At 38.3% G+C, this 19,962-nt stretch overlaps 1 protein-coding gene across 1 annotated transcript in view; it reads left to right on the top strand.

Annotated features, from left to right (window-relative positions):
* SLC9A7 (solute carrier family 9 member A7) overlaps nt 1-19,962 on the top strand; it is a 212,253-nt gene that overhangs the window by 86,746 nt on the left and 105,545 nt on the right. The window contains exons 2-3 of the mRNA XM_044670403.1: nt 5,493-5,692; nt 17,700-17,777. Of these exons, the coding sequence (XP_044526338.1) occupies nt 5,493-5,692; nt 17,700-17,777 (278 nt within the window). The remainder of the gene's footprint in view (nt 1-5,492; nt 5,693-17,699; nt 17,778-19,962) is intronic.

Below are 19,962 nucleotides of genomic sequence, written 5' to 3' on the forward strand. Positions count from 1 at the left end.
GAATAATGAATAGTGAAATGAGTAGAGCCAAATGAACATTATATATACACAGCTACAGATTTAATACTTGAAGAATAAATTGTGAATGTCACCATCAGAAAATGAACTGAAAATGGAAACATGAAAGGCATTATTTACATATGCATATCTATCATCCCAATGCCTTCTGTTACGCAGGGAAGTGAGGGAGGCACTGAAATGCCTGTAAATAAATTCTATTAATTAAAATGAGAGAATTTGAGGAAAAATTAGAAAGAAATAAAAGCATTGCAGAAAAATTATGAAAGAAAGATCAATCAATGTGGGGTGGGGGGAGGAAGGGGATCCAAAAACTCACAGAAGAAAATAACACATTAAAAATTAGAATTGGGCAAGGGGAAGTTGACAATTTCTTAAGACAATAAGAAATATTAAAACTAAATAAAAAATTATAAGAGAATATAAAGCATCTTATTACAAAAATAACTGACCTGAAAAACAGATTGAGAAGAGACAACATAAGAATTCTTGGACTATGTGAAAGTTACGATTTTTAAAAGAGTTTATAGACTGTACTTTAAGACATTATTAAAGAAAATTGCCCTATAGTTTTGAAACTACAAAATAAAATAAAACTTGAAAGAATCCATTGAGATCCCAACAGGAAAACTGGCAAGAAAATTATAACTAAGTTTTGTAACTCCCAAGTTAGGGAGAAAATGCTACAAGCAAGAAGAAACAATTTAATTATTGTAGAGCTACAATTAGGATACAAAATTTAGCAACTTCTACATTAAAACAACAAAGGGAACAGAATACAGTATTTCACAGAGTAAATTTAAAAGCGTTTAAGGGCTTGCTATGTGCCAAGCAATGTATTGGATGCTGGGAGAGGGAGGAGGTAGTGTAAATATAAAGAATTAAATAATCCCTACTCTCAGAAGCTTGCATTCTAACAAGAGACATATAAATCAATGGAAGTATGAACAATAGAAGGATAAAGAGAGCAAATACAAATGAAATCAAAATAGTTAAATTCAAGGTAGTTAGTAGGAGAGAAGGCAAGTTGGTACTTGAACTTTGTCTTGAAGGAAGAAAGGGATTCCCTGAAATAGAGGAGAGTAAGTAATCCATTCCAGGCAGATAACTTATTCTACGTATTATTCAAGAGCAAAACAGAGATGCCCTCTTTGCCATTTCTGTTGTTTGGTATACTTCTAGAAATGCTAACAGTAGTGACATGAAAAGAATAGAGAAGCTTGAAAATGGAGTTTATGTGAGAAACAGAAGACTAGTTTGAATGAATTGCAATGACTGAGAGGGAAAGCAATGTGAGATGTACCTTTTACAATGAAGCTAAACTTTGATGACATGAAGTGGGGTGGCAATATATCGAGTTACTAACCCTATTTACCTGAGATAAGCTCTAGAGTTGGACAATGTTTCGGGCCCAAAATCAGATAGGAGGTGGCTTGGGCTTGCTTATGTTTGTTAAATTACAAATTGCTTCCAGTATTCTCAGTTTCCTCACTGCAGCAAAACTGTCTTTATTGCTACCACTCTCCCAATAACACTACATGACTGTGAGTCATAGAACATCATGATCTTGGGAAAAGAAATGACAAATAATCCAAACGTCATTGGAAAGATGCACGACAGACACAAAATAGGCTACAACATATTGCCAACAGTAATTGGCATGCAAGAGAGGATTTAAAATACATTATGGAGGACAAATATAACTCAAAAAGAAAAACAGGGTATATAGAGACAAATGGATAGCTTACTTGTCAAATTGATTCCTTAAACTACTAAAAAACCCACAAGAAATATTTCTAGTGCATTTCATAGAATTTCTAAAGAGGATTTATTGAAAAACACAAACAAACTTAAACAGAATGAGAAGGCATACAAAAGTTGCTGTATCTGTCAGTGAAGGGACGTGCCTATATCAAATAAGTACTTTCTTTCCTTTTTTTTTTTAAACCCTTACCTTCTTAGAATTGATATTAGTATTGATACCAAGCCGGAAGAGTAGTAAGGGCTAGGCAATGAGGGTTAAGTGACTTGCCCAGGGTCACACAGCTAGGAAGTATATGAGACCAGATTTGAACCCAGGACCTTCCAACTCCAGATCTGGCTCTCTATCCACTGATGCACCTGGCTACCCCAACCAATGAATACTTTTCAATCTGTAAAAATACTAATTCATAGTCTGGGTTAGTAAACTCTTGAGTAAGTTTGGTTATTGGGGCTTCACAAAAAGGGAAAGATAGGGGCAGCTGGGTAGCTCAGTGGAGTGAGAGTCAGGCCTAGAGACAGGAGGTCCTAGGTTCAAAACCTGGCCTCAGCCACTTCCCAGCTGTGTGACCCTGGGCAAGTCACTTGACCCCCATTGCCCACCCTTACCAATCTTCCACCTATGAGACAATACACCGAAGTACAAGGGTTTAAAAAAAAGGGGGGGGGGAAGATAGCATTGGAATACACATAGTTGAGGGATGGGACAGCTCCTTAAAGAGGTTGAGATGGGTCATGAAGAATGAGTCAGATTGGGATTGGGAAGCACCACAGCACAAGCCTAGCCATTTTAGAATTTCTTTGGGTAAAATCTGTTGTAAATTTACTGAAGCATGTTGATCTGGGAAGATGGTAGGTATCCAAAAATAACAGATGAAAACTTAATTGTTTTTCTAGTATATCCACCTAACTAAAATTTCATAGCATCCAATAAGTCTTTCTGAACTTTACACAGATTGCCTCTCCTTATGGTGAATGATGAAAGGTGATTATGGGAAACTCATCAGCATAAAAAGAGATGGCCCAACCAGAGTTTATCATGTAAAAGGCTGATATTCTTTGGGTTGGAGACATCTGGAAAAGTGACTTGAAAAATGTAAAATAATGTACTAAAAGGTAAAAATATCACTTTCTCAAAACTTCCTGGTGTTGCTAGAACCTGATTAAAATGTAATTGGCAAATGTTTAACAAAATAACAAAGAATATCATACAACATAGATAATGTTAATTTGTAGTTTTCTAAACCAGCATGTAGCTAGAAGTAATCTATTTCTATTTAAGTTTGATACCATCTATATAGTAAATACATTTTACTTTATTTACTTAGGTTCTGCTAGCTTTGACTTAATTCAGTGTTTAGTCTCTTCTTCTCTTATCACTTCAATAACATATTTAAACACTTATCCAAGGGTTCTCATTTAACATTTTAATAATGGTATTACCATCATAATAATTATAATAAATAATTATGACAACAACAGTAATTAACATTTGTATGTTATTTAAAGTTGACAAAGTAATTTTACACAAATTAAATCATTTGATCTTAACAATAGCACACTATGAGGTAGGTGCCATTATTATCTCCCATTTAACAGATGATGAAACTGAGGCTGAGAGTGACTTGCCCAGGATCATACCAGTAGTGAGTGGATGAGGCAGGATTTGAACTCCATGTCTTCCTGACTCCAAGTCCTGCCCTCTTCTCCACTATGCTACCTACTTGTCCAAGATGAGGAGATATTATACCATACTCAGTGTGTTCCACTTTAAACATTCACTTTTGTTGAAAATATAAAGAAATATTGGGACCGTTTACCATATCACCTTTCAGAATTGCCAGAAAAATAGGAAATAAGAGAACTAAAACTTTCCTATTTATAGGCATGATTGTGGAAAGTACCTGCCGGTTATTTATGCTTCTTCATTCTTAGTCTTTATGCTCCTTGGGTATCTAACTTCACTGTGAATTGTTAAGTAGTTGTCCCTCTCCAACTCATAATTGCACTATCTTTTATTTTATTTTATACTGTGCTTTATTATAGTGTGAATTGTACTATATTGTATTTAATTATTAATTTATTAATATTGAAATTTTTATCTATTGATTTTATTTTTCGATCATCTTTTCCTTAAACAAAATAATCCTACATGGAATCAAAATGGAAAGTGTAGAAAGCTGGGTAGTAGCAATTGATGGCCACAAGTAGACAGTTGCCCAGTTCTACAGTCATGCCTGCTAAATTATGTAATGTGTTGAGAGGAAGAGAGTTAATGGTTGGACTCACTAAGCTGTGTAATTAAGGCTTTTTTTCCCTCAGTTCCAAAAGGTTTGAAGTGGTTTGAGCTAAACGAGATTGTTTCTTGTTTTCCTCTGGAGCGTAACCAACATAAAGGACACTGCTGACAATTAAAAATGTGAGGGCATAGTCCAAGTTGGCAGGTAGTGATATGAATATTTTGGAGGAGTGTTGCTGGTGGGAATAAAGGAGTCATTTGGTTGCTGTTGGTCTGAGCAATCTTGGCACAACCGAGGCTGTGTTCCCCTTCCTTCAGCCTTCCCACTCTTTGTAGAACAAAAATGGAATCTTCCAAATATGAGAAAGAAATGGAAGCACTTTTCTTTCATAGCATTGTTAAAATGTATGATTTGATTGGTTTACAAATGTGTGTGATTTGGCAGGCATTAATCAAGAATGGGTACTGAAGATGATTCAGCCAATGTGACTGATGTCACTTGTGCACAAGGCACTGTGCTAGGTGGGAACTTCCAGGAATTTTTCACCTAGTAGAGGAGAGGATAAAATATTATATATGAACAAATTATTATGTATGAACAAATATAATGCAGAGTTAAGTGTTTCTAAGAGATATACAAAGAACTTCATTGAATTATGTTGATCACATCTTATAATTTTGGAAAATGTTATGTTGAAAATTGTTATTGCCTGTAATTGGTAAAATAAAATATTGAAAGAGAAGAATTATGTTAATCATATAGGTTACCTTTCTTTTGGCTTGTGTCACATTTATGATCATGTACCTTTTAAATAAGGGGAAATTGTGTCTTTACGGAGGTCCAGCAAAAGTTTAGTTAATGGAGAATTAAGCTGCACTGTTGATCAGTGCTTTGTGTATATACATCTTAATATTTGGATGAGACAGGCCCCAAGAAGGACAATCAGTAGTAGGAAATTAATTCTATACATGAGTTAAGCATAAAAATTATTCTATTTTTGTTTACAATATTAAAATGTATATTGGCAAAAATAGGTAGATTTTCAAATAAAATGCAGCTCCCACAAAACTTTTGTTACAGTAAAAAAAATACATGGCACATAGTAAGCACTTAATAAATGCTTGTTGAAGGGGCAATTAGGTGGCTTAGTGGATTGAGAGCCAGGCCTGAAGATGGGAGGTCCTTGCTTCAAATCTGGCCTCAGATACATCCTAGCTGTGTGGCTTTGGAAAAGTCACTTAACCCCAGTTGCCCAGCTTTTACTGCTCTTCTGCCTTGGAACTAATAATTCTAACATAGAAGACAAGAGTTTTTTAAAATAAATAAATGCATATTGACTGACTGACAATTGCCCTTTAGAAACTAGATTTTATCCTGAAGTAGATTCTCAGCATTTGGATGTGTCCTCTTGAGTATATGATATTTTTCTGTTACTTGACTCTGAATGTGTTTTCCCCCTTTCTTATATTTCAGGACTCATTGTGGGGGTGATTCTGCGGTACGGCATTCCTGCTACCAGTGGCCATGATAAGTCTCTCAGCTGTTCTCAAGAAGACAGACCATTCAGTACTCTGCTAGTTAATGTCAGCGGGAAGTTCTTTGAGTACACGTTAAAAGGAGAAATTAGTCCTGGAAAGATCAATAACGTTGAGCAGAATGACATGCTGAGAAAGGTCAGTTGGATTTGGCAAACCTTCACTGTTGGGATTGATTCTTGCCTTCCTCTTCTAAGTGGAGTAAAATTACCTTCGAATGGAGTAAGAGTGGTCTTCCAACCTCAGATTTAGGGTAATAGGTCCAAATTTAAGAGTAGGATGGGAACTTAAAGGACATCAACTAGAATCCCTCTGTTTTATTATTCTTATTATTGTTATTGTTATTATAACTCAGATATTTCTTATTCCAACTCCAGCATTCTTTCCAATTACAATTGGAGAATTGAGACTCACAGAGGTTAAGTGACTTGCCAAAGGTCACACAAGTAGCAATGAGCAGAGCACAGATTTGAACCTATGTGTTCTTGACTCCAAATCCAATATCTTTGCATTGGACCATGCTTTCTCTATAGTCTTCTAGAGTTCTAATGAGAAAGTTAACACCAATACATGCAGACTTTTTCTTACCCCATAGTCTGGTGTGGATGCCATTTTCCTTCCTTTCCTTCCTACTTTCTTTCCTTCCTTTTTTCCCTTCCTCTCTCCTCTCCTCCCTTTCCTTTTTCCTTCCTTCCTCTTCTTTCTCCCTTCCTTCCTCTCTCCCACTGTCTCTTTCTTTTTGCTTCTCTCTGAACCTTTCTTCTTCTCCCTTGTCCACCTAAATTCAAGTGGGATACAGATTTTCTGTTATGAATTTCTCTTCAGGAAAATAATATTAAATTGCTTTTACTTGATGACTGAGATCAAATTGTGTTTCTTGAAATGGGAAAATTGGGATTTTCTTTTTTTAGTATTCATTTATTCATTCACTCATTTGGAGATGTCAAGGCATAATAGATGGAGAATCAGCATGAGAGTCCAGAAAACCCGAGTTCATATCCATTACCTTTGCGACTCTTGTCAAGTTGCATGTCCTCATTACTCTTGGGCATCTCCAAGATTATGAATTGCAGAGAAGGTCATAGTTCACATTGTTAAAGGGAGTTGCCTCATCAGGAGTTCCTTTTATCAATGAAATCATAGGTCTGGCCCTATCCCTGTTCTTTCCTTTCTTCAGCAAATTCATTCAACAATATTTTCCATGGAAAGAACTTAGATTGAAAATTAGTTAAACTGGGTGCTAGTCCCATTTCTGCTTTAAACTATGTGATGTTGAGCACATCCCTTTCTTCTCCTCCTCCTTGTTCTTGTCTATTGAAAGGGGGTTTGATGAAATGATTTCTAAGAGCACTTTCTATCCCTCTCTGATCTTAGCAAGATGGTCCAGGGGAAGCACTGGGGAAAGCTGATATCAATGACTTAGTCTACTAAGTCACTGTTGTAAATGAAGGATAGAGAATTGATCAAACCCAAACACACTCCCTTGGCCTCTTCACCCCCACACCTTTTCAGTTGATGTTAGCTGAGTCATTCTGAGGGAAGGGTGTGTTTGTTTTTTGTTTCTCTCCATTGATGATTATCAGGGGAAGTAAGAGATATAGATGTGTTAAAACAGACTTTTTCCATTGCTTTTTTATATAAGGTTACACACACACACACACACACACACATACATACATACATACATACACCCCCCCCCCCCAAGTCGTAAATTCTCTAGCTCAGAATTTCATATTAAATTCTGGAGAGGGAAAACATGGAGAGCCTGGTTCTTCTTGGATTCCCTTAGAAAAGGGTTTCTTAACCTTTATTTGTGTTTTAGATCTCTTTGGCCATCTGGTGACACTTATGGGCTCCTTCTCAGAATAATGTTATGAAAGATAAATAAATAAAGATGTTATAAAATAATTGAAATAGAAAGAAATGCTCAATTTCAGCTGAAGGTTAATGACAACCTCATTCCCATGGGTAAGTGCAGTGGATAAATGCCAGGCCTGGAATCAGGAAGACTTGAGTTCAAATCTGACCTCAGATACCTGTTAGCTAGGTGACCCCAGGCAAGTCACTTAACCCTGTTTGCCATTTCCCTGTCCACAAAATGAGCTGGAAAAGGAAATGGCAAACCACTCCAGTATCTTTGCCCAGAAAACTCCAAAGGGGGTCACTGAGAGTCGGACAGGACTGAACAACAATGATTTCATCCCCATGGACTCTGAGGTCTATGAAATTGGATATTCTTGGCCTGTAGGAGCAGGAGCCAAAATTATTCGACTTTAGTTTTTCTAGGGAATCTTAACTTTTCCTGACTTGCGGAAAGAAAGAGGTTTTGGTTAAGACCAAGAGCTTCTTTCTTTTCCAAATCTAGATGGAGACAAGATTCCTACTTAAAAGAGGATCCCACTCAGGTAATAGATGATATGACTTCTCTAGCTCCAGTTGTCCCCAATTGTCACTTGGAACTGGATGTCCCTCAAATTTAACATCTCTAAAACATAATGTTTCTCCCCAAATTCTCCTCTCTTCCTAACTTCCTTCTACTGCCAGTGAAAGCACTCTCCTCCTTATCTGTCAGGCTTACAACCTTGTAACCATCTTCAATTCCTTCCTCACATTCATCTCACATCCCCAATTTGTTGCCTACTTTTATGGTTTCTGTTTTCACAATATTTATCATAAATATCTCTCCACTCAGACACCCACCACTGCGGTTCAGGCCCTTATCACCTCACCCCTAGACTTCTGGTTGGTCTTGTTTAAAATCTCTCCCCATCCCATTTCATCTTCCACTCAGCTGCCATGATGATGTTCCTGAAACAAAGTTATGACCATGTCATATCCCACTCTCCCTCAATAAACTAGAATGTCTCCTTATGTCACCCAAGATCAAATACAAAATTCTTTGTTTGGCTTTTGAAGTCTTTCATTATCCGGCTTCTCCCTTTCTTTGCAATGTTTTTAAAATTTACTCTTCACCCAGCACCACTGATCTATTTGCAATTCTTTGTGGGGTTTTTTATTAATTATTTTTTAAAACCTTAACCTTTTGTCTTAGAATAATTGATACTATGTATTGGTTCCAAGGCAGAAGAGCAATAATGACTAGGCAATTGTGGGGTTGTGGCTTGCTCAGGGTCACACAGCTAGGAAGTATCCAAGATCACATTTGAACCCAGAATCTCGCATCTCCAGGTCTGGCACTCTATCCGCTGAGCCACCTAGCTGTCCCTACTACTCTCATCTCCTAACTCCATGCCCTTTAATTAGCTGTCTCCCCCCCACCCCGCCCCCATATCCAAAATGCTTTCTCCCCTCATTTCTGCTTCCTAGACTCCTACCTCCCTGGCTTTTTTTGAGTCGCAGCCCAAAGTCTACATTCTCTAAGAGGTCTTTGCTGGTTTCTCTCTTTCATACCTCCCCAGCTGCTAGTACCATTCCTCTGAGATTACCTTCCTTTTATACTGAATATGTCTTATATGTACCATTTTGTGGGTTGTGTTATCAGTTAGAAGGTGAACTCTTTCAAGTCAGGGATCAGTTTTTGCACCATGTTTGTATGATTTATTTTATCCTCGGGGCTTAATTCAGTGCCTGGCACATAGTAAGATGTGTTTAATAAATGCTATTTGGCTGATCAACTTAACAAAAACTGATAAAATCTTCATTTTCTGTAAAGTGCTGCAGTAGTCAATGAATGGAGTGGACAGGTTAGAGTCATGTAACACTGTGTCCTGGTAGCGACTGGTTCTTTGATCTCAAAAAATAGCACTAAACAGTCTTTCCAGTGTGTGTGTGTGTGTGGGGGGGGATAGATAAACCACATATAATGCTCTTCTTCTCTTTATTTTTAAGGAGAAAGCTACACACTCTCAAGTTCTACGAACTCAGTTTTTTAACCTTTTTCTTTCTATAGGTAATAAGGAACAAATGTTGAATTTTAATGCATCTATTTAAATGACTCTTGGGAAATGTCGTTGTTATTGATTGTGATACTAAAAGAAGACAAAGTGATTGAGTCATGGGAGTGGGAAGGCAGCAGATGCTGCCCATACCCCTGAGGAGGATATAGAGACTGAAGTCAACATATCCAAGCTGAGAGGATCAGGGCTCATTCGTTAAGCTGGCTTGTTAGATGCTACTGTCGTAGAGTTGGCTATTTTTGAAGGGGGGATAATGAAGGAGCCAGGTGAGATCCCTTTGTGGCAACGCTATGTGGCTGTGTTCTGATGGTGAGGGGATACCCAGGTGCTCTATGTGATCCTGGGGGAGTCTTGAATACCCAGGCTGTGCTGGGATCCAGCCTGAGCTCTTGGGTCTGGAGAATCTTCAAGGGTTAGACAGCGATCAGTCTGTTTCAAAGTCAATGAAAGTTATGTTCTTGGCATTTGAGTCTTCGTTCCCTATTATTTATTCTTCGCACACTTGTTAGAAGTCATAGGACCCCAAAATACTATACATGTTATAGGAAAGAGAAATAATCTGGTTGGAAGTGGTAAAAGCATAATCCTTTGTGGTAACACAATCAACAGAATGTGAATACATATTTTTGTTTGGTTTTGTTTTTCAGGCAGCTATAAGTGGTACAGTGGATAGAGTGGTAGTTCTGGAGTTAGGAAGTCCTGAGTTCAAATGTGACCTTAGACACTTAGAAGCTGTGTGACCCTGGGCAAGTCACATAACTCTGTTTGCTTCAGGTTCCTCATCCATCAATTGAGTTGGTGGAAGATACAGGAGATCACTTTTAGTATCTTTGCCAAGAAAGCCACAAGTTTTGGTTTTATGTGGATATTCTTTTACAACAGTAGCCAATATGGATGTTATGTTTTGCATGATAATGCACGTAAAACCCAGATCAAATTGCTTACTTCCTCTGAGAGTGGGAAGGGAAGGGAGGGAGGGAAACATTTTGGATCTTATAATTTCAGAAAACATGTTGAAAATTGTTATTACATATAGTTGGGAAAATAAAATATAAAAAAAAACAGGAAAGGGAGAAAAAGAAAATGGGGTCAGGAAGAGTCAGATATGACTGAAAACAATGACAATAACAGCAGTATTTGAGGGAATATATTAAAATTTTATGTAAAAAATTTTATGTTAATAGGATATGGTTATAAGGAGGATTCAAGAAGATGTTAGAAGTTTTTAAAATAAAATCCTGTCTGTAATTAAAATCTTGTGCTTTGGATATGAATAACCGGGAGTTGAGGGGGAGAGGGAACATCCAACAGAGAGGTAATTTAAGCAATGTACTTTGGGAGAACAGTATAACTCTTTGTGTAAATATGCATGCTTATTGTTTAAGATATTTAAATGTATAAAACACTTCAGTTTTTTTCTTCATTAAGTAGGAAGAGATTGAAAGAAAGAGTCCTGGGCTCTTTTAAAGTTACAAAGCTTAGTATTAATCTTACTAAAACCTATTGTATTTGCTCCTGTTTAGCATTTGGGTTATATATAATGAGATCTAGATCTTTGGCATAATTACATATTTAGTTAATATTAGTTGAGAAGCAAAGTTGTATAGTAGACAGCCAGTCTTGTTATCAAAAGAATCTAAATTCAGTCCCTGTACATGACACAGACAGTCATGTCCAACTCTTCCTGACCCCTTCTGGAGCTTCCTCCCTCCCTTCCTCCTATTCTTCCTTCTTTCCTTCTTTCCTTCCTTCCTTCCTCCCTTTCTCCTTTACTTCTTTCCTCCCTCCCTCTCTCCCTTCAAATACTTTCTAGTTGTGTGACCTTGGGCAAGTCACTTAACTTCTGATTGCCTTAACAAAAGAATCCACTGCAGAAGGAAATGGCAAACCACTCTAGTATCCTTGCCAAGAAAACCCCCTGGAGGGAGCAGCTAAGTCAGGATTGAGAGCCAGGCCTAGAGTCAAGAGATCCTGGGTCCAGATGTGGCCTCAGATACTTCCTAGCTGTGTGACCCTAGGCAAATCACTTAACCCATGTTACCCAGCCCTTGCCATTCTTCTAACTTGGAATCAATACTTTGTATTGCAAGATTTTAAAGGTAAGGGTTTAAAAAGAAAAACAGGAAAAGAAAATCCCATGGATAGCTATGATTTAGGGGGTCACAAAGAGTTAGATACAATTGAACACCAACAACAATCTATGTAGAATCAATAGCTTTGGCCACTGATGGTATAGATATGGGGCTTGGTGAAGGAGAGAGAAGAGGATGACTCTAAGCCGGCATTGGTGAAGTGTTGGCACATGTGCAGAGTCAGCACTCAGGGAGCTCCTCCGTTCCCCCTCTTCCCAGCACCCAAGGACATTTTTTGTATGCTGGGCCCCTCTGTCCAGCTGCCCAAAGTAAGCACTCCCTTCTTCCACTGTCCAGAGGGCTCACAGGCTGTTTGAATTTGCCTTCTGGGCACTCAAACTTAAAGGCTTGCCTACACTGTTCTTAGCCTTCAAAGTTGGGGGAATAGAAGGATGATGGTGTCCTCTACACAAGTAGGGACATTAGGAAGAGGGATAGGTAGGTGGGTAGGGGGTATAGATAGTCATTTTTGGCTACGTCAAGCTGAGAGGCATATGAGCAGGCTCTCACGGTAAATGTTCACAACTGGCTTTCTAGGGGGGGAAATGTAAATAACATACTGTTCATTCATTTCATTCTTATCGTGTGTGTGTGTGTGTGTGTGTGTGTGTGTGAGTGTGTGTGTGTGTGTGTGTGTGTGAGAGAGAGAGAGAGAGAGAGAGAGACAGAGAGAGACAGAGAGAGACAGAGAGAGAGAGACAGAGAGAGACAGAGACAGAGACAGAGGGACAGAGACAGAGACACACCTCATTTGGGTTTTCTTGGCAAAGAGACCAGAGTGGTTTTGCCATTTTCTTCTCTAGATCATTTTACAGGTGAGGAAACTGAGACAATTGGGTTAAGTGACTTGCCCAAGATCACATAGCTAAAGGTGTCAGAGGCCAGATTTGAGCTCATGAAGATAAGTCTTCTGACTCCAACCCCAGTACTTTATCCATTGTGCCACCTTGCTGCCCCCAAATACTACATTATTTAGTTTAATCTGCATTGTTGACATTTTCTCCATTATTTTCTTAAGCCTAGATAAACAGCAAACCAGCAAATCAAGTCCTGATTTGCAGTATTTGCTGATTATGGGGAATAAATGCACACAGTGAAAATTTAACAATCTTCTCTACCAGTACAAGCTGGCTCAAACACACTCCTGCCTAGGTGATTATTGAATTGTGTAGGGGTGATGGCTCAGAGTCAGAGCTAGGCTGTATCCATGCCACATAAATAGTTTCTACTGCAACTGCAGCTAGATGGCACATTGGATAATGGAGTGCTGGAATTGGAATCAAGATGATCCAAGTTCAAATTCAACCTCTGACAACAATTACTTCTCTTGCCCTACCTTCTGCTTCAAGTTTTCCTCATCTATAAAAGGGGGAGTAGTAAACAGTACCTCCTTCCCAACAAGGTTTTTGTGAGGATGAAACCAGGTCATGTTTGTATGTTTCTTTACTTACTTGAAAGCATTATAGAAATGCTAGCTATTAGGATTATCATATGCCTCAGGAAAAGTATTATTTGTTCTCCTCCACCCACTGAGTAATATGCCAGACAGATATCTGGTAATTAAAATTGCCACTTTCACTGAGCCTGTCTGATAGCAGCTTTGACAGAATATCCCCCTCTGTCCCTTCCCAACACATCTGGAGCCTTTGTGAAGAAATCCAACCCAATAAAGAGGGTTCCCACTGCTAATATTGGCTCAAGTTAAATTCCTGCTGAAATGACAGCAGCGTACCTTCATACTAAAACTAGGGCAAGGGAGATTACCAGCTAGTTTTTGACTTCTGACTTTGGATCATTCAGAGAAGCCTGAGTGAAAAGACCTTCAAGATACATCTCATGCTGACATTTTTTTTAATATCCTCTGAATTGTTTTGTGCTTATATTGAATACTGACTCAGAGGTGAATAAAGCCAAGATGAAGAACGTTAATAGTGGAGAGGAAAAGGCATGGTTACACACGAGGCTTTAGGCATGGGAAATGTCCTGCCCAGAGTAGGAATTAGAATTTGTAGATCTTAGTTCTTGGCTAAACTGAGTTCATTTAGGTGGCATAGAGGATGGAGAGCTTCAGATGCTTACTAGCTGTGTGAATCTGGGCAAGTCTCAACCATTTGCCTCAGTTTCCTCATCTGTAAAATGACCTAGAGAAGGACACGGCAAACTACTACAATATCTTTGCCAAGAAAACCCCAAATGGGGTCAAGAAGAGTCAGACATGACTGAAACCACTGAACAACAAAAAACTAAACTTACTAGCCAACTCTGTGACTGCTTTCCAGGCACCTGACCTCCCTCTGGGCCTCAGAATCCTTTTCATTAAAATGAGAGAGTTAGACAAAGTGATTTATAAGCTTCTGTTCTTTTCAGAGTCATAGAATTTCCTAGCTGGAAGAGAATGCAGAAGCCATCTACGCCAACCTATCTCAGAACAGGAATTCCCCCATGCCAGAGTCATCTGGCCTTTACTTAAAGTGAAACCCAATCCTTCCCAAAGCAACCCATTTCCCCTTTGGGTACCTATAATTGTTTAGAAGTTCTTTCTTATTTTGCTTCTTTGCAGCTTTTGGAAGTATTCCTAGTTTTGTCCTCTGGGAGTCAAAGAAAACAAATTAATCACTCACTCACACGACAGCCTTTGAAATACTTGAATGCAGATAATATGTCCTGTTCATTCCTCCCCTCACCCCTAAGTCTTTTTTCCAGGGTAAACATCCACAGTTACTTCAGTCTTTCCTCATGTGCCATGAACTCAAGGTCCTTGGTCATCTTGGTTGCATGGTTGTCTGGATACTCTCCAGTTTGGGAAATGTCCTTCCTAAAATGTAAAGCCCCGAACTAAGCAGTGTGTCACTGAGGTTTCTGACAAAAGGAGAAGACAGTCCATCCATCCTGGACATGACTCTTCTTAATACACAATCTTGTATCACATTGTCAGGAGGCAGTTAAATAGCTCAATGATTATAGTGCTGGGCTTGGAGAGAGGAAGTTCTGAGTTCAAATGTGGCCTCAGATTTTCTAAATCTTGGGACCATTTTAGCTTTGTAATATAATCAAAGATGCATGACTCAAATATACTTGCCTCATGTCAAACCATGCTCTTTTGAACCTAAGACATAACTGAACTACAGCGAGGAAGAGATTTGGTCATTGTCAAGCATTTAAGGTGATTCAGCCTCTCTTGGGTTGTTGTGCTGTTAGAAGATGTTGGATTCAGATGATATTATTAATCATTGAGGCTGATTTTGAAGGAAGTCAGAGAATCTGAGAAACACAAGGGAAGACACAATGCAAAGTTATAAAAATGAGAGATGGAATGTTAGGATTGAGGAAGAGCGAATAGGCTAGCATAGCTGTATGCTAGTTCGTAAACTGTGCAGGAATAAAATCTAGGAAGACTAGATAGATAGGAAGGAGCCAAGTTATGAAGCTTCTAAAATCAGATGGAGGACCTTATATTTGATCTCAGAGGAAGCTATTAGAGTTTATTTGACATTGAAGCAAGCCATTGGAGTTTATTGAATAAGGGGGAGGGAAATCTTATATAGACACAACTAAAGCAGAGAAAATGCATTAGAGTAGAATAATGGAATTCAGGAAATTTTCCCAAGCCCAAGGCTTGATCCCTCCTTACATTTCTGCTGCCAGGAATTGACAAGTGCCCAAGGGGTAGTAGATAATCTTCCCTGAGATACATGACCACGTGGGTGAAACTAGCTTTTGCCTTAAGCATCCCCAAAGGTAGAGCATAAAGATAAAAACTAAAGTGAACAAACTGAGAAAGCCAACTGATTAAAAAAAAAAATTTCTGATAAAAGCCAAAACAGAGATTCTAATAATCAAGGGGAAAATGAACAAAATTAGAAGAAAAAATCCATTGAATTAACCAATTAATTAAACCTGGAGCTTTTTTTAAAGAACCCTATAAAATGGATAATTTATCAATTTAATTAAAAGAGAACCAGGAAACCCAGGTTGCAATATCAAAAAAAAAAAAAAAAAAAAAAAAAAAAAAAAAAAAAAGGAAAATGAAGAAGTGGTAATGGAAACTATTAGAAATTATTTTGCCCAGTTATATGTGAACAAAAAAAGACACTTCAAATGAAATAGAGGTGTTGTGTCTAAAGTGATTGAACTATATAGTTTCTCAGCTTAATACCTTTAAATTTCTAGTTTCTAAAAGGAAAATAATTGTGTTGTCAACATGGAATCTAGAAACTCCAAACTTGTAGCCTAGTAAGATCTGATGAACCCCAAGTTTTAGGACTAGCTTGTAAGTTAGCCAAGCCCCAGCCAAGTGACTCTTCTTGTCTCCAGAAGCCTCTCCCACTGTATCACGCCCTCCTTCTGAGGATCAAACTCAGGACCTTCAGCTTATGAGATTGACAGGAGTTGTGTACTGCGCTAAAGAGTCACTTGGCTTGGGCTTGGCCCCACCTGACCTGACAGGGATTGTCTTTTACCGTGGGGTCCATTATTCAGTCTGAAACTGCTAGCCTGAGATTCCCTTCAGGGTGGATTCTCACAGGAACCGGGAAACCAGTGCAATCTTTGGGATCTGTAACTTACAAGCTAGTCCTAAAACTTGGGGGTCATCAGATCTTACTAGGCTACAAGTTTGGAGTTTCTAGATTCCATGTTGACAATGTTAAGAGGTAGAAATATCAACTCTGAGAGGGGCTGGGAAGAAGGGAGAGAGACAAAATGAATCATATAACTTTGGAAAACCTAGGTGGAAATTTGTTATTAAAATAAAATAAAGATAAAACCCAATTCCAGGCCTGGCACTCTATTCACCATGCTATTCTTTTGCTGGATATATTTAAAAGGCACTGTTCTCTAATGTTTGCATTTCAAATAATTCAATAATATCAGTTGCTGAGTAGGATGATTTTTGCAGTTAACACAAACAGTTATGATCCGGGTAAGAAATGTTGTAAAGAAACCAAAACTATAGGATCAAAAGACTCCCCACTTAGGAAACAACAACTGTTTAGTGGAAACCTGTGTGCTCTGTGATAGCTGTTCTGATATAATCATGTCTAATACTTGAGGGTTCAGTGGATAGAGTCCTGGACCTAGAATCATTTTGACCTGAGTTCACATCTGGCTTCAAATATAGTTAGCATTGTCACTGGGGCCTCAGTTTCTTCTATTGCAAAATGAGGAAAATAACAGCTCCTACCTCTCGGGATTATTGTGAAGATCAAGGGAGATAATATTTGTAAAGTGCTTTGCACTGTGTCTTACATGTAGTAGGTAACATATAAATGCTTACTCCTTCTTTTGGTTACATTGTACTGGTATTTAGGTGCCACACTTTCCCCACAAAATCAAGTTTGTATAAAACCTCAGTGTAACTTTTTTTTTAAACCCTTACCCTCTATCTTAAAAGTGATACTAAGTATAGGTTCCAAGGCAGAAGAGTGGTAAATACTAGGCAACTGTGTTTACATGACTTGCCCAGTCACACAGCTAGAAAGTGTCGGCCCCAGTTTCCTCATCTATAAAATGAGCTGGAGAAGGAAATGGTCAACCACTCTGATATCGTTGCCAGGAAAACGCCAAGTGAGATCACAAAATCAGACATGACTGAAAATGATAATCATTTTTCCAGGTTACATTTGAAATATAATTAAATTATTAATGTAAATATTTACATTAAATTAAGAATTAAATTAATTAAAGGAGATTCACAAAGATGAATCAGATCAGTTGGACATGACTGAAATAAGCGAGCAGCAGCACCAACAACAATAAGATGTTTGCCAATGGCTTATGTGTGAAAACATTAGGAAGGCACTTTCCATTCATTGTCAAACCTGAATCCAATTGTCATATCTTGTTAAATACCAAAATGGTGCTTCAGGATTGGAAGCTAAAGGTATAGAAAGACTAACAGAGCTCCTCTCACCCTCTCTGAATGTTCTCTGATGGCAGTTCTCTTGCTCAAGGCAGTGGTTGTTCACATTGATGCTCTATATTCTCAATACTTTGAAAATCATTATTGAATCTCTATTTATTGAAATATTAAATTAATTATAACATCAAATGCATTTTAATGAAAAACAATTTTCTTTTCTTTTTAAACCTTTTTAGGTAACTTTTGATCCAGAAGTATTCTTCAATATTTTGCTGCCACCAATTATTTTCCATGCTGGATATAGTTTAAAGAAGGTAAGTGGTTTTAATCATCTGAAGCATGTAACATCTCAGGTGGAAATCTCCTACCAAGTAATTTTATTTCTCTATTTTTCCTTACCACCCAGTAACTACTCAGTAAGCATAGCTGAGTGATTAACAATGTATTGCATCCAAGTAACCTGATTATTTCTCCCTCAAAATCTGATAATTCCTGCATTGAAGGGGGTCATCGGAATTGGGTTAAAGCTGCTGTTTTTTATTCAACCTTTTCTTTTATTGAGAGGTATTTTTTGTTTTTTTTTTCTCATTACATATAGACAAAAATTTTTAACATTCATTACAATTTTTTAAATTCTAAATTCTCTTTCTCCCTCCCTCTCCTCCTCCAGCCTTGAGAAAGCAAACACTTTTATTAAACAAGAACAATTATGCAAAACACTTCCATATTAGTCATATTACAAAAGAAAACACAAGCAACCCAAGAATAATAAAGTTTTAAAAGTATACTTTAATCTATATTTAGATCCCATCAGTTCTCTCTCTGCAGGTGGATAACATTTTTCATCCTGAATCCTTCAGAATTGTCTTAGATGACTGTTTCTCGTTGAGAATAGTGAAGTCTTTCACAGCTGATCATCTCACGACATTGCTGCTACTGTGTCCAGAGTTGTTTTGGGTCTGCTCATTTCGCCACATAGTCCCTTCTTGAGGGAGGAGGGCTATGAGAGGGGAGCAAGGGGGCTCAGTTAGTGTGGGATGTCTGGGACTGATTTTCTGCCTCCTAACTCTAAAGCCTGGACGCAAGATTAGAGAGCTTCCTTTCGCAGGATCCCTTGGAGGAACAGACTTAGGGCTTGTTTGAGCAGTCTTTTCTGGCAACGGGTTAAAGAAAGTCCTTTTAGCCACCCCCCAGGATGTGAGCTGTTGGCTGCCAGAGGAGCTCAACAGGATTCTTGTGGATTGGGGAGCACCTGCATGTCTGACCAGTTCTGTTGGCAAAGTAGTCACTGACTTTGAACAGGACTTTAACCCCTTTGTTGCTGACTCTGGTGGGTGTGCCATGCTACATGTATTTTTAGATAGAAATCTCAATAATCTGTTGGGATTGGGGGTGTGGGCAGCTAGGTAGTGCAGAGGGCAGAGCATTGGGTCTGGATTCAGAAAGACCTCAGTTCAAATTTGACTTCAGACACTTGCTGTGTGACCCTGAGCAAACCATTTAACCCTGTTGGCCTTAGTTTCTTCATCTGTAAAATCTGTAAAATGGAGAAGGAAATGGCAAATTCTACTCTAGTCATTTTGCCAAGTAAACCCCAAATGGATTCACAAAGAGTTGGACATGACTGAAAAAATGATTCAACAACAAAAATCTCTAAGGGGTCAACTGTGTGCCTTCTGGATCTGTGTGGCTCTTCACAGAACTATGAGAAATTTCCATTACTTTATAGAGAATTCTTTCTTTACCTGAAAAGAGCATTTTGTTCTGAGGTTCTCATTAAGCTGAGATTTGTTGATGAATGTGGAGTGTTTTAAAATACTTTTTATGTGTAATCAAGTTCATAGAGACAGGGAACTAAGCCTATGATTTCATTGGTATAGGGAACTCCCAGGCGAGGATACTCCTTCTACCAATACAGCTTGACACCTTTTCTACAACTTAAGAGTGTCACCGAGAACCTGGGCGACTGAGTGGTAAAGTAGATAGAGTGATACTGTGGAGTCAGGAGGACCTTCGTGTAAATCGGGCCTCAGACACTCACTAGTGGCCCTGGGCAAGTCATTTAACCCTTTTGGCTTCAGTTTCCTCATCTGCAAAATGAGCTGAAGAAGGAAAAGGCAAACTATTCCAGAATCTTTGCCAGGAAAATCCCTAAATAGGGTCACAAAGAGTTGGACACTATTAAACAACAGAGCCCAAGAGTTTAAGTGACTTGCCCTGGGTTGCAGAACCAATATGTTTCAGAGGCAAGACTAGAACCCAGGTCTTCCTGGTTCTCTCTTTAAGACCAATTCTTTACCCACATGCCACTGTTTCTCTCAAGTGCATATTTGCAATAAAATTGAGATTTAGACAGTGACTGATGACCACACTAATTTGGGAAAAGCACCTTAATTTCTCTAGAGCCTCTCTTTGACAAACACATATTCTTAGAAGAAAAAGAAATGATAGACTTTGGTGCAAAGTTGAAACTGCTTTTTAAAAGCTAGTGTTTAGATT

The sequence above is a fragment of the Gracilinanus agilis genome, chromosome 3 (genome assembly GCF_016433145.1).
Source record: "Gracilinanus agilis isolate LMUSP501 chromosome 3, AgileGrace, whole genome shotgun sequence".
NCBI lineage: Eukaryota > Metazoa > Chordata > Mammalia > Didelphimorphia > Didelphidae > Gracilinanus > Gracilinanus agilis.